At 37.1% G+C, this 12,575-nt stretch overlaps 1 protein-coding gene across 12 annotated transcripts in view; it reads left to right on the top strand.

The window, feature by feature from the left end:
• The window catches only part of RNF38 (ring finger protein 38), a 75,453-nt gene that overhangs the window by 54,345 nt on the left and 8,533 nt on the right, over positions 1-12,575 (top strand). For 10 of the 12 annotated variants that reach the window (XM_036261957.1, XM_036261952.1, XM_036261953.1 and 7 more), the window contains 6 exons: positions 1,584-1,751; positions 2,979-3,149; positions 4,936-5,097; positions 5,429-5,535; positions 7,417-7,501; positions 12,245-12,366. In XM_036261957.1, the coding sequence (XP_036117850.1) occupies positions 1,584-1,751; positions 2,979-3,149; positions 4,936-5,097; positions 5,429-5,535; positions 7,417-7,501; positions 12,245-12,366 (815 nt within the window). Of the gene's footprint in view, positions 1-1,583; positions 1,752-2,978; positions 3,150-4,935; positions 5,098-5,428; positions 5,536-7,416; positions 7,502-8,481; positions 8,537-12,244; positions 12,367-12,575 lie in introns of those variants that run through there. The other 2 variants (XM_036261951.1, XM_036261949.1) reach the window with 2 other exon arrangements.

A 12,575-nucleotide genomic window follows, 5' to 3' on the forward strand; every position in this document is an offset into this window, starting at 1 on the left:
GCAAAAAGAATAAAGAATAAAAAAACAAAAGGATAGTGTATGGCGCTTCTGGGACAAGTTGAAGTGTAGCACATTCGCATCATGGAGGTGCCCACTGAAGGAAAAGAGAGAGCAAGAAATTGAAAACCTATTTGAAAAAATGACTGAAAATATTCCTAACTTGGTTGAAGGGAACAGACATACACATCCAGTCCCAAACAACATGGATGAACCCAAAGAAGCCCACAAGACACATTCATAATTAAAATGCGAAAGGTTAAAGACCGAGAACCTTAAAAGAAAGAGAAAAGCATTTAGTTACCTACAAGGGAGCTCCCTTAAGACTGTCAGCTGATTTCTCAAAAGAAACTCTGCAGGTCAGAAGGGAGTGGCACAAAATATTCAAAGTGATGAAAAGCAGGGACCTACAACCAAGATTGTTCTATCCTGGAGAAAGATCATTTAGAATTGATGGACATATAAAGAATTTCCCGATAAGAAGAAGCTAAAGGAGTTCATCACCACCAGACCAGTATTATATGAAATGTTGAAGGGTCTTGGAAAAGGTCATAAATATGAACAATAAAATGGCCATAAATACGTACCTATCAGCAATTGAATCTACAAACCAAATGAACTAGAACAAACAGACTCATAGATACAAAAAACTTTTTGTTGGTTGCCTCATGGTAGGGGGGTAGGGGAAATGGGTGAAAAAAGTGAAGGGATTAAGAAGTACAAAATGGCCCAGCTGGTGTGGCTCAATGGATTGAGTGTCATCCCATGGGCTGAGAGGTCCTGGTTTGATTCTTGGTCAGGACACATGCCTGGGTTGTGGGCTCGATCCCCAGTAGAGGGCCGATTGATGTTTCTATCTGCCCCTCCCTTCCACTCTCTAAAAAAAAAAAACAATAAAAGGATATTTTTTTAAAAAAAGTAATACAAATTCGTTAGTAGACTGATGAACGAAAGGGGAAGAGGGACTTGGGGGTGGGAATGATAAATCAAAGAACTTATGTACGTATATGCATAACCAATGGACATAGACAATAGTGTGAGTAAGGCAGGAAAAGGGGGCAGGAACGGGAAGGAAGGGGACCAATGGGGGAGAAAAATGGGGACAGCTATAATACTTTCAGCAACAAAGATGTGAAAAAGAGAGATAATACTTACCTCCCATGGTTATTGGGGGGAAAGTAAATAAAATATTATTCATTGTTTCATTGGTTGCAATTGAACAATTTTTTTTTTCCTTTTGGAGGTGGCTAGGTATTAAGAAATATAAGCTGTCATTTTCCCAAGTTTTCTCTTTAGAAACGTTTTTAGCAGTCTAGAAGAGTTAATAGCAATTCTTTCTTTTCCTGGTCTTTTCAGGAAATCTTTTTTGGGGAAGTTTAGTCCCAGTTCTCTGGGCATCACATACTACTCTTGAAACAGACAACCTTTCTATCCAATGAGAGAATAGTTTAGTTGAAACTATTGGAGAAATACATTGTGAAAATCTGTCCCTGAGGAGTCAGTCAATGACCAGATTTTGATTTTTAATAGTTCATGTTTTATCCAGACAGCTAAAATTCTTATGTTTTGTTTTTCTTTCCTAATAGCTCCATCAGGGCACCGTCCCTGTTTCTTATACAGTAACAACAGTGGCACCACATGGGATTCCACTCTGCACAGGCCAGCACATCCCTGCATGCAATACACAACAGGTCCCAGGATGCTCTGTTGTTTTCAGTGGACAGCACCTCCCTGTCTGTAGTGTGCCTCCTCCAGTAAGTCTGTGCCTCCCTCTTTAGAATAGCTAAATGTGGAATATTAGTAAACAATTTAAGAGATTGCTTTCTGTAGCTTTTCACTTCCACCTAAAAAAGGTTATTTTATTGTAACGGCAATCTCAATAGCTTTGTTATAATAACAGTTTAATGAAATTAGCTTTAAAATTTTATTTTTACATTAAATTGTACTAAAGGTCAAAGCATGTTCCTTCATATAATCAGCACAGTTTATCATTAAATCTTAATTTATGTTGGCCTTGGAGTATTAACATAGGATATTGGACTAGTTAGTGATAAAGTCTAGTTAGTGATCATTGGTAATAGTCTCAACACTTACTGCATTTTAACAAGCACTTTGAGTACTTGGTCTCTTCATTCCTTGCTATAAGAAGCCTGTGATGAAAATGATATCCCCATTTTCTATAATGAAATGAAAATGACTTGCTTAATGTCATGGAGACAGTTAGTATGAGAGAACAGGGATTCACACCCACTTCTTTCTGCTTCTTAAACTTAATATCTACCAACTCACCTGCACCCCACCCCTGTCCACTAGATCAGCCTCTCTGTTTCACAAATGAGGTTGCTGAAATCCAAGGGATTAAAATGACTTGTCTAAGGTCAATTATGTTGTCAAAGTAAAGCACTTTGGTAAATCTATTAATATAACTCTAATACCTTTGTTTGAATGTGAGATTTAAACAAACACACGCATGTACAAATGCCAACCAAATTTAACAGATTAATTTGCCCAAGCTTGATTTCCCAGTAGTAGATTATGGAACCAGTGTGCTAAATTGGCAGACTTAAAATACTGAGAGATCATAAATCAATTAGTTGTGAATTGGGCTCCTATAAATACCAAAATCTTAGAAATAAAAAATTTCTGTAAGTTTACACAAACTTCTTGGAAAACAGTGTCTGCTACATCTTAAACCAAGTAGAGAAAGATTACTTTCCTTCTTTTCATAGTTGCTAATAAGGCTAAAGTAAAAGTTAGGTGTTTTGACTGATTTGTAAGAGCTATATAAAATGTAGAATACTTACTAGTTACCATTATTTTAGTATTTCATTGTTAATATAAGTTATTAAAACATTTTGGTTTGATATAGGAGGGGATATGGCAATGACATTTTGCTTTCATGGTTTATTTATTTATTTATTTATTTATTTTTAATTATATATTCTGATACTTTCAACAAAAAATAACAATTTCTCTTACAGATGCTGCAAGCATGTTCAGTTCAGCACTTACCAGTACCATATGCTGCATTCCCTCCCCTTATTTCTAGCGATCCATTTCTTTTACATCCTCCTCACCTTTCTCCTCACCATCCTCCTCATTTGCCACCACCAGGCCAGTTTGTCCCTTTCCAAACCCAGCAGTCACGATCGGTAGGTATTTCTACTTTTATGTCTTTAATAGTCATAGAATGTTTAGACCTAAAAAGCAGATTAATTTAGTAGGTGTAAGTTGTTGCCATTTAAAAACTGTAACTTGGACATTCTTCTGATTCTTAAAAGAATTAAGGAATTCAAAGACATATAAATTAATATAGACAAATTAACCGAGAATTATTTTGGTTTCTTAAAATTTTCTAGTTATTTTATGTCATTTGTCTTATTTAAATGTGTTCCTTCATATCTGCAATCCTTCACTAAGTAAGTGTGAAGAAAAATTCAATTTCCTGTTTTTTCCTTTTATGTATTTCTAAAATGGAAAATGAAAATGTATAAAATTGTTTATACCTATTAGAATAATATTTATATTCATTTACACAAGTAAAGTACCCCTCTGAGCCTCAATTGATTTTCTTGAAAGACTGTTTTTTTAATGTGTTCTCATGAAAGGTAGATGAGGTAGTCTATTAACATAGTTAATTCTGTCCTGGGACTGGAATATAGCTGAGAGGCATATTATTTTAGGGGATGGAGGAGGTAAGCACTGTATAAATGGAAGGAAGGGCACAAGAAGAAGGCCTACTTGTTTTTTGTACAGGCTAAGTTGAACATCTGAACCATCAGGCGTTAAGAGACTAGGAGAGAGAACATATGGAAATAGTTCAAGTGGTAGATTTCAGCCCTGTGAAAGGAATCATGACAGTCTATTCTAACAAATCTTAACTATTCTTTACTGAGGGTTAATGCACTGGCTACTCTCCTGAAACTATAAAAGCCAATTATGACAGAAGTTTAGATTTCAGCACTTGTGATTTCTGTCAAGCATACATAAATTTCCAAATTAAAGTGTTAGTAATTATTTATATTTGAATAATGTGTTGCAATTCTCTGAATGCAGGAGGAAGTCAGACTAACATTTACGAATATGTTGAAAACATTGTCACAAAAATGTGTACCCAAATGATCGTAGCAGCATTATTCCTAATAGCCAAAATATGAAATAGTACAAAAGTCTATCAACTGGTGAATGAATAAACAAAGCATGATGTATCTGTACACTGGATTATTACTCAACCATAAAAAGGAGTGAAGTATTGATACACAGACTACAAGATCGATCAGCCTTGAAAACATTATGCTAAATGAAAGAAGCCAGATACAAGGGCCCCAGTATTACGTGACTCTGAATATATAAAAAGTCCAATATAGGCAAATCTATAGAAATGGAAGGTAGATTAGTGGTTGTCCAGGGCTTGGGGAGGTCTGGGGGAAATGGGTAGTGGACTGAGTACTAATAGGCATGGGATTTTGGTGAGGGGAAAGCAGGGAGAAATGTTCTGGAATTAGACAGTGGTGAATATATAAAAATGAATCGTACTGCTTATGGTGAATTTTACAGTATGTGAATTACATCTCAAGCTATTTTTAAAAACCCCACATGCTGTGTGCTTTGCATAGCACCGTGTGTTGTATGTGTTACTTGTACATTGACTCAGTGTTTACAACACACTTTTGAAATAGGCTATAAACATGTCAGTTCTACAGATGACAATATTGAGATTCAGATTAGGTGATTTATATAAGTCACATGGCTGATTAGTGACAGCACCAAGAGTCTCTCTAATACCAAAACCCGTAAACTTTCTTCTACAGCATAATGCCTACTGTATCTTATCCCATTTAGCCCTGGTTCTGATTTATGAATAAATGTATGCCATGTTCAATTTCAATTTTATAAACATTGGAAGTACATTAGTTTGCTTTCCTCCCCGCTCCTCAGCCTCTGCAAAGGATAGAAAATGAAGTGGAACTCTTAGGAGAACATCTTCCAGTAGGAGGTTTTACTTACCCTCCATCAGCCCATCCCCCAACGTTACCTCCATCAGCTCCTTTGCAGTTCTTAACACATGATCCTTTGCATCAAGAGGTGTCCTTTGGAGTAGTAAGTTTTCATTCAATGTTATTAATTCATTATTTGCTTTGATAATTTGTTTTGAATTCAGTTTCATTGTAACTCTGCATGTTCAGAAGTTTAAATGTATTGTTGAAATCATTGGGTTGGAGACTTGTATTCAGACATATACCTATGTTTTAAACTAGGCATTGCGTCTGTGTGAACATTTAAGATATATTAAATACCACTTGAACGGTGAAGAACTTTCTAGGTTTCGTGTGTGTGTGTGTGTGTATGTGTGTGTGTTTAGAGACTTTGATAGATTAAATATTTATAAATGTGGGATGATCTTAAATCGTTTCAACATTTTCCCCTACAGCCTTATCCTCCATTTATGCCTCGGAGGCTCACAGGACGTAGTAGATATCGATCCCAGCAGCCAATACCACCTCCCCCTTATCATCCCAGCTTACTACCATATGTGTTGTAAGTTGTTTCTTATTTTAATGAGTTCTAAATTTTGACATTCTTGAAATTCTCTTTTCTTTATGAATATCTTCTATATGGTATATAATTTAGAGTGTGTTGTTACATATTTGTTTTTATTTACTATTAAGGAGTTGGGGTATGGGACCATTTAAGGGCAAAACAAAGAGAAGAGTCAAAGGCGGGGACATGTGGAAAAAGAAATTTGTGAGCCAGAAAATAGGTTTACCAAATCTAAAGATAGAAAAGTTTAAAATTTTTGTTACTGTTACTACTGGCATCACTTGCCAACTTTTTTGATCATCCAGCTTTTGATGCTGCTGCTTCTCTCAAGGGAAGAGAGAAAGAGAAGTTATTTCTGTGCCTTAGAAATACTCAAGGCCCTGGCTGGGTAGCTTGGTTGGTTAGAGCGTTGTCCTAATACACAAAGGTTGCAGGTTCAGTCCCCGGTCAGGGCACATACAAGAAGCAACCAATAAATGTCTAAATGGCCCTGGCCGGTTTGGCTCAGCGGTAGAGTGTCTGCCCAAGGACCAATGAGTCATGGGTTTGATTCCAGCCAAGGGCATGTGCCTTGGTTGTGGTTTGTCCCCGGCCATGGTCAGGGTCATGTGGGAGGCAACCAGTTGATGTGTCCCTCTCACGTTGATATTTCTCTCTCCCTTTCTCTCCCTCCCACTCTATCTGAAGATAAGTAGAAAATTATCCTCGGGTGGGGATTAAAAAATAATAATAATAAATAAAATGCATAAATGAGTGGAATAAGTCAATGTTTAAAAAAACAAGAAATACTCTGTTAGAATTTAAGTTGGTAACAAAAGCACTGTGGGTTTAAACGTAATAGTACTTTATTTCTCTCTCATATAATGAAGTCTAGAAGTAGGCAATTCCGATGTGGTTTGTTCAGCCCCATGACTCTGAGGAATTGTTCTGCCATCCTATGGCTTCCTCTACATGATCTAAAATGGCTCCTTCGCTTCTAGCTATCATGTTTGCTTTTCAGCCAGTAAAAATGCAAATGAATCTCTCTTGCCTACCTGCCTCCTCTTAGGGATTTGTCCTAGAAGTTGCATGTATTACACCTGCCAAATCCCATTGGCCTGAATTTAGTCTTATGTCTGTAACTACCTGCTAGGAAAGGTAGGAAATATTGTCTTTATAAGGTCTTGTGCCTATATTACACTGTTTTGATCATGTAGCTCTGTTGTAGTCTTAAATCAGGTAAGTCTCCCAACTTAGTTCTTAAAATTATTTTAAACCCTTTGTGTGGGCCATATAAATTTTAAAATCAGCAAATTAGTTTCTAGTTTTAAAAAACTGAGGTTTTGGTTGAAATCTATAGATGAATTTTGGGAGAAAATTAACATCTTAATATTGCCCAACCAGAGTGGCTCGGTGGTTGAGCATCGACCCATGCAGCAGGAGGTTGTTGGTTCAATTCCCAGTCAGGGCACATGCCCAGGTTGTGCGCCAAATCCCCAGTGGGGGGCAAGCAGAAGGCGGCTAGTCGATGTTCTCTCTCTCTCATTGATGTTTCTATCTCTCTCTCCCTCTCTTTTCCTCTCTCTCTAAAATCAATTTTAAAAAATTAACCTATTAATATTGACTGGTCTAGTCAACTTACACAGTGTATTTCTTTGTTCCTTTTAAGTTTATCCTAGCAGTATTTTTGCAGTTTTTATTATGTAGGTCTTGCATATGTTTTGTTAAATTCATTCCTAATATTTCATGCCATTGTGAATATTTTTTAAGTGTCAGTTGTTGAAGGATTGCCAATGATTAACCCTGACCATTTTTCTCTGTAGCACTGGCCCTGTTCTTCCTGTTCATTGAAGTAATATAGTAATGTATCAATTCTAGTGTTGGTTATTTTCATTGCAGATCAATGCTTCCAGTGCCACCTGCAGTAGGCCCAACTTTTAGCTTTGAATTGGATGTGGAAGATGGAGAAGTAGAAAATTACGAGGTTAGTAGGTGAACTTTGAAATAAGTTGGGGAGTATTATGTGCATAAAAAGAATTGTTCTACTCAACTCATTCATCTAATTAGACATTAGGTGAATCCTTTCAATATGCAAATATGTTTAAAAAAATGTTCAGCATCCTTAAGGATATTTTGTCATGTACCACACAGCTCTGATAATGAGACAAACTTTTGGTGCTCTAATAGAATTACATACAACTCTTGTGAGAAAATGTAAATGAGGAAGTAGTGAACTATGAATGGATGTTCTCAAAGATGTTGTGGAAGCCAGAAATGTTTGAGCTTGTTCTTGAAGGATGAGAAAACTTTTGTGCATAAGCTTGAGGCAGGAAAGTGCTGGATATTCTTGAGGAACTGCAGTCTGTGGCTAACATGAGATTTGATTGGAAAGCTCAACTAGTTGTCCTTGAGTGTCCTACTAGAGAATGGACAAAATTTTGAATATTGTGGGATGAAGGGGCCACTAAATTTTTTGATGTTAATGGCATCAGATCTCTACCTTTATGAGTCAGAACTCTGCTAGTAGCATGAAGGAATAGATGGGAGAGGTTAAGAAATTGGTGGTGGGGAAACATATTTAATAGGTCAGGCAATAAATTATAAAAACCATGCAAGTTCTGAACTATGGGAACTGCAAACAGAAAAGAGTACATCTTCAAAGACATTTTTAACACTCAAATCAACAGGAGTTTGAGTGAGAGGGTTGCGAAAGAAGATGCTATGTAAAACTGCAGTAGTCCACAAAGAAGGCAGAAGATGACACAGTAGGTCAAGTAGATGACATCATCTAGCTTAGACAACGCTGGTGTTATAGTATTTGAAGTTAGGAATAAGAGGGGCAGTTTAGGGATTGGAAGGCAGATTCATATTTGGATATGTTGAATGTGAGTGAGTGACTGTGACGGTTTTAATACTGCCAGCTATCTTTCTCACCCCAGCCTCACTTAGTTTCTATTTATACAGTATGAATACAGATGCTCCTTGGCTTATGATGGGGTTACGTCCTGATAAATTCATTGTAAGTTGAAAATACCATAAATTGAAATGTATTTAATCTACTGAACATCATAGCTTAGCCTAGCCGGTTTCTAATGAATGCATGTTGCTTTCGCACCATTGTTAAGTGGAAAACTCATAAGCCAAACCATCGTTAGTTGGGACATGTGTACTGGAACACTTTTTAAAATTTTTTTTAGGTGAATTGATCCTGGGGACATGGAGGAGAGATCACACACACAAACACAATTTTAAAGCACCTTTGTTTTATTTTTTAAATGCATGTGGAAGAGATCAGCCCAAATGCTATATTCTTCTATAGTTTTCAAAATGCCATTATACCACTTTCATTCTGCATATATAATCACACTGCAGTGTCCTTTGGCTTCCATTTTCAGATTTCTTGAGAGAGAAAGAGGTTTAATAATTTCCTGATTCTGTTTCTAGAACACTGTTTATCTTAGTTTTGTGCAGAGCAGTAAGAAAAGGAGTTGGGGGGAAAAAAAAGAAAGAAAGTAAAGGAGTTGGGCCCTGGCCAGCATGGCTCAATGGTTAGGGCTTCGGTCTGCGTGCCAATGGGACTCAGGTTCCCAGTCCAAGGGCACATTACCTGGGTTGCAGGTTTGATCCCCAGCCCCGTTTGGGCATGTGTGGGAGACAACCAGTTGATGTCTCTCACATCGATGTTTCTTTCTCTCTTTCTCCCCCACCTCCTGCCATCTCCCTCTCCCCTCCCTGCTTCCTCTCCTTTCCCTCTTCCCACTTCCACTCTCTAAAAAAAATCAATGAAAAAATATCTTCACGTAAGCATTATCAACAACAACAAAAAAAGGAGTTGGTTATCTGTACTAAAATTAAGTCTTATGCTGCTAAAAGGACAGCTCTCTGTTAAACAGGTTATATACATACCCATGGAAAAAACCAGTGATACTATCCCAGTGTAAGAAAAATAGTTTGTATTTGGCATCGGAATCCCTTTCTAAACTGTATTTTGGGTTGAATATGTTTGACCTTCTGCAAAGTTATACTTTAATTCAATCAAGAAATCTTGCTTGCTTTTCTGCTTTTATCTCATAGTGTGCACACCTACAGTACTCTAGTCCAGGGTACTCACCATTTTTTTAGTCTATTCTATACATTCTTGACTATGTGCTTTTACTCCCCTTGATTCTTCTGCCTAATTACTTTTTCTCTACATTTTGAAACAGCCAAACTACCTCTATGAAAGGCATTTCTAGTCCCTTATCAGATCTAAATGTTTCTCTCCCTTTTTGTTCTTATAAAACCATACATAATAATTATGTCCTGCCTTCAGTTGTCTTGCCCACTGGGTCATATAAACTTGATTATCATTACATTCTCCGTTCAGTAAGGGCTTAATAAACATATTATATTAAACATAATTGTCATATTTGTGTTAGTTCACCTAAGTGTCCTATAGTATATACATACAATAGGCGTGTAACAGATATAACTATATCATACATTTAATCTAAATTTTATATGCTAATTGTAATCAGCATCAATTAAATTTAACAATGTATCCTAGGATTTAGAAGGACTTAGGGGCATTTATGTTCACAATAGGGGAGCGGTTTATTTTAGGTGACCCAATTCTCCAAATGAAACTGTACCAAAAGCAGTATTGTGGTATTATCGTATTAAAACAACTATCACAGCATTAGTTACTGAGATTTTTTTGGAGAAATTAATTGTTCCTCTCATTGTCTGTCATTATTTCTTTCTTACCCATTCTCTTAACCCTGTGACAGCCTATAAAGGGGAAAGCAGCACACAAAAAGCTGCCCAATTTTAGGATAAAGCAAGTGAATAAATTAGAGCCATTGAAAACTGGGAGAAGCCCTGGCCGGTTTGGCTCAGCCGTTAGAGCATCAGCCTACGGTCCAGAGAGACCCAGGTTTGGTTCCTGCTGAGGGCACGTACCTCGGGAGCAGTTTGTCCCCAGCCCTGGTTAGGTCGTGTGGGAGGCGGCCACTTGATGTGTCCCTTTCACGTCGATGGTTCTCTCTCACTGTCTCTCCCTCCCACTCTATCTGAACAAAAAATGGAAAAATGTCCTTGGGTGAGGATAAAAAAAAAAAAACTGGGAGGAAGGAGGTACTTGTATAAAATCAGTAAGCATAATAGCTGCAATATATTGAAACATCAACTATGCTAAAATTCATGAATTCATAGTGATACTTTAAAAAACCTGTGGTCTTATTCATTCTGTACTTTATCTGTACATTATACTACTGAATACAATTTTGTATGAGACAACTGGTCAGTATAGAAGTATTTTATCTAATAAGTGAAGAAAGAATGATAGAATTATAATATTACCATTTTGCCATCTTTAATGAATTAATGGATTCTAGGCAGTGTTCCATTAGTGGCTGCTAACATAACATCTAGGCTTGATAAGCTATGATCGAAATACTCAAATCCACCAATTTATAGAAAATACAGGGGACAAGGAAACTCACGCCAGGGTGGGAGGTTCAGTCAACAAAATTCAGACTGGAAATTTCTACAGACCAGTGACCTGTTTTCTTTAATAAATATAATTTTTTTTTAAAAAAAGTACTTGAGACATATCAAGCAGTGGTAATAGATGGATTTATTTGGATCCTGATTTTAATAAACTTTTTTTTTTTAATCCTCACCTGAGGACATTTTTCCATTTTTTGTTCAGATAGAGTGGGAGGGAGAGAGAGAGGAACAGAGAGAGAGAAACATTGACATAAAAGGGACACATCAAGTGGCTGCCACCTGCACGACCAGGGCCAGGAACAAATTGCAACTGAGGTACGCACCCCTAGCGGGAACCGAACCCGCGTCTCTCTGGACCGCAGGCCAATGCTCTAACCGCTGAGCCAAACTGGCCAGGGCAATAAACTATTCTTAAAAGTGTTTTGAGCCCTGGCTGGTTTGGCTGAGCAGTTAGAGCATCGGCCTATGGACCAATGAGTCACAGGTTCATTTCTGGCCAGGGGCAGTACCTCAGTTGCAATTCATCTCCGTCCCAGGGCATGTGGGAGGCAACTTGTCTATGTGTCCTCATATTGATGTTTCTTTCTCCCTCTCCCACTCCCTCCCTCCCACTTTGAAGATAAATAGGAAAATATTCTCTGGTGAGGATTAAAAAGAAAAGTGTTTTGAAAGTAATTGAAACAATCAGACATTTGACATTCCAGTATTACTAATTTTTTAGGTGTAATGATGATGATGTGGTTTTATTCTTTTAAAAAGTCTTATTTTTTTAGAGAGGTGGTTTTCAACCTGGGGATAGTTTTATCCCCAAGAGTATATTTAGCAACATCTGGAAACATTTCTGATACAACTGAGTGTGTGGTGAGGTGGGTGTTACTGGCATTTAGCAGAGATGCTGCTAATCATCCTTCAGTGCACAGAACAGCCCCCCACAATAAAAGTTTATCCAGCCCAAAATGTCAGAAGTGCTAAAGTTGACAGACTGTTGCAAAGATACACACAGAACTATTTTATTAATGAAATACCATGTTTTAGCTTTGTTTGAACATCTGGTATTTGAAGTAGACATTAATAGGTGAAATAAAATTAGCATGAATTATTGAGCCTGGGTCATGGGCATATGGAATTTTATACTGTATCTCTTCTTTTGTATGTATTTAAAATTTTCCACAATAAAAGTAGTTTTTAAAAAAATTACTTCAGTAAAGTTAAAATATGTCTCCTCTTTCATCAACAGGCCCTTTTAAACCTGGCAGAGCGACTAGGAGAGGCTAAGCCACGAGGACTGACTAAAGCAGATATTGAACAACTTCCTTCTTATCGGTTCAATCCTAACAACCACCAGTCAGAACAGACTTTGTAAGTACATTTTTCTGACATCACTGTGTGTTAAATTTCCTTTTCTACTTTTATGAAATAAAAGCTTGAGAATCACAGATAACTTGATAAAGATAAGTAATGTCTATTTCATACTCGAGGCCTATGTTGTCTAGTTAGGTAGCAGCTAGTCACATGGCGCTGTTTAAATTAAAAGTTAAATTTCTTAGTAGCACTAGCTAGTGATGCTG

The sequence above is a fragment of the Molossus molossus genome, unplaced genomic scaffold (genome assembly GCF_014108415.1).
Source record: "Molossus molossus isolate mMolMol1 unplaced genomic scaffold, mMolMol1.p scaffold_m16_p_14, whole genome shotgun sequence".
Taxonomy (NCBI): domain Eukaryota; kingdom Metazoa; phylum Chordata; class Mammalia; order Chiroptera; family Molossidae; genus Molossus; species Molossus molossus.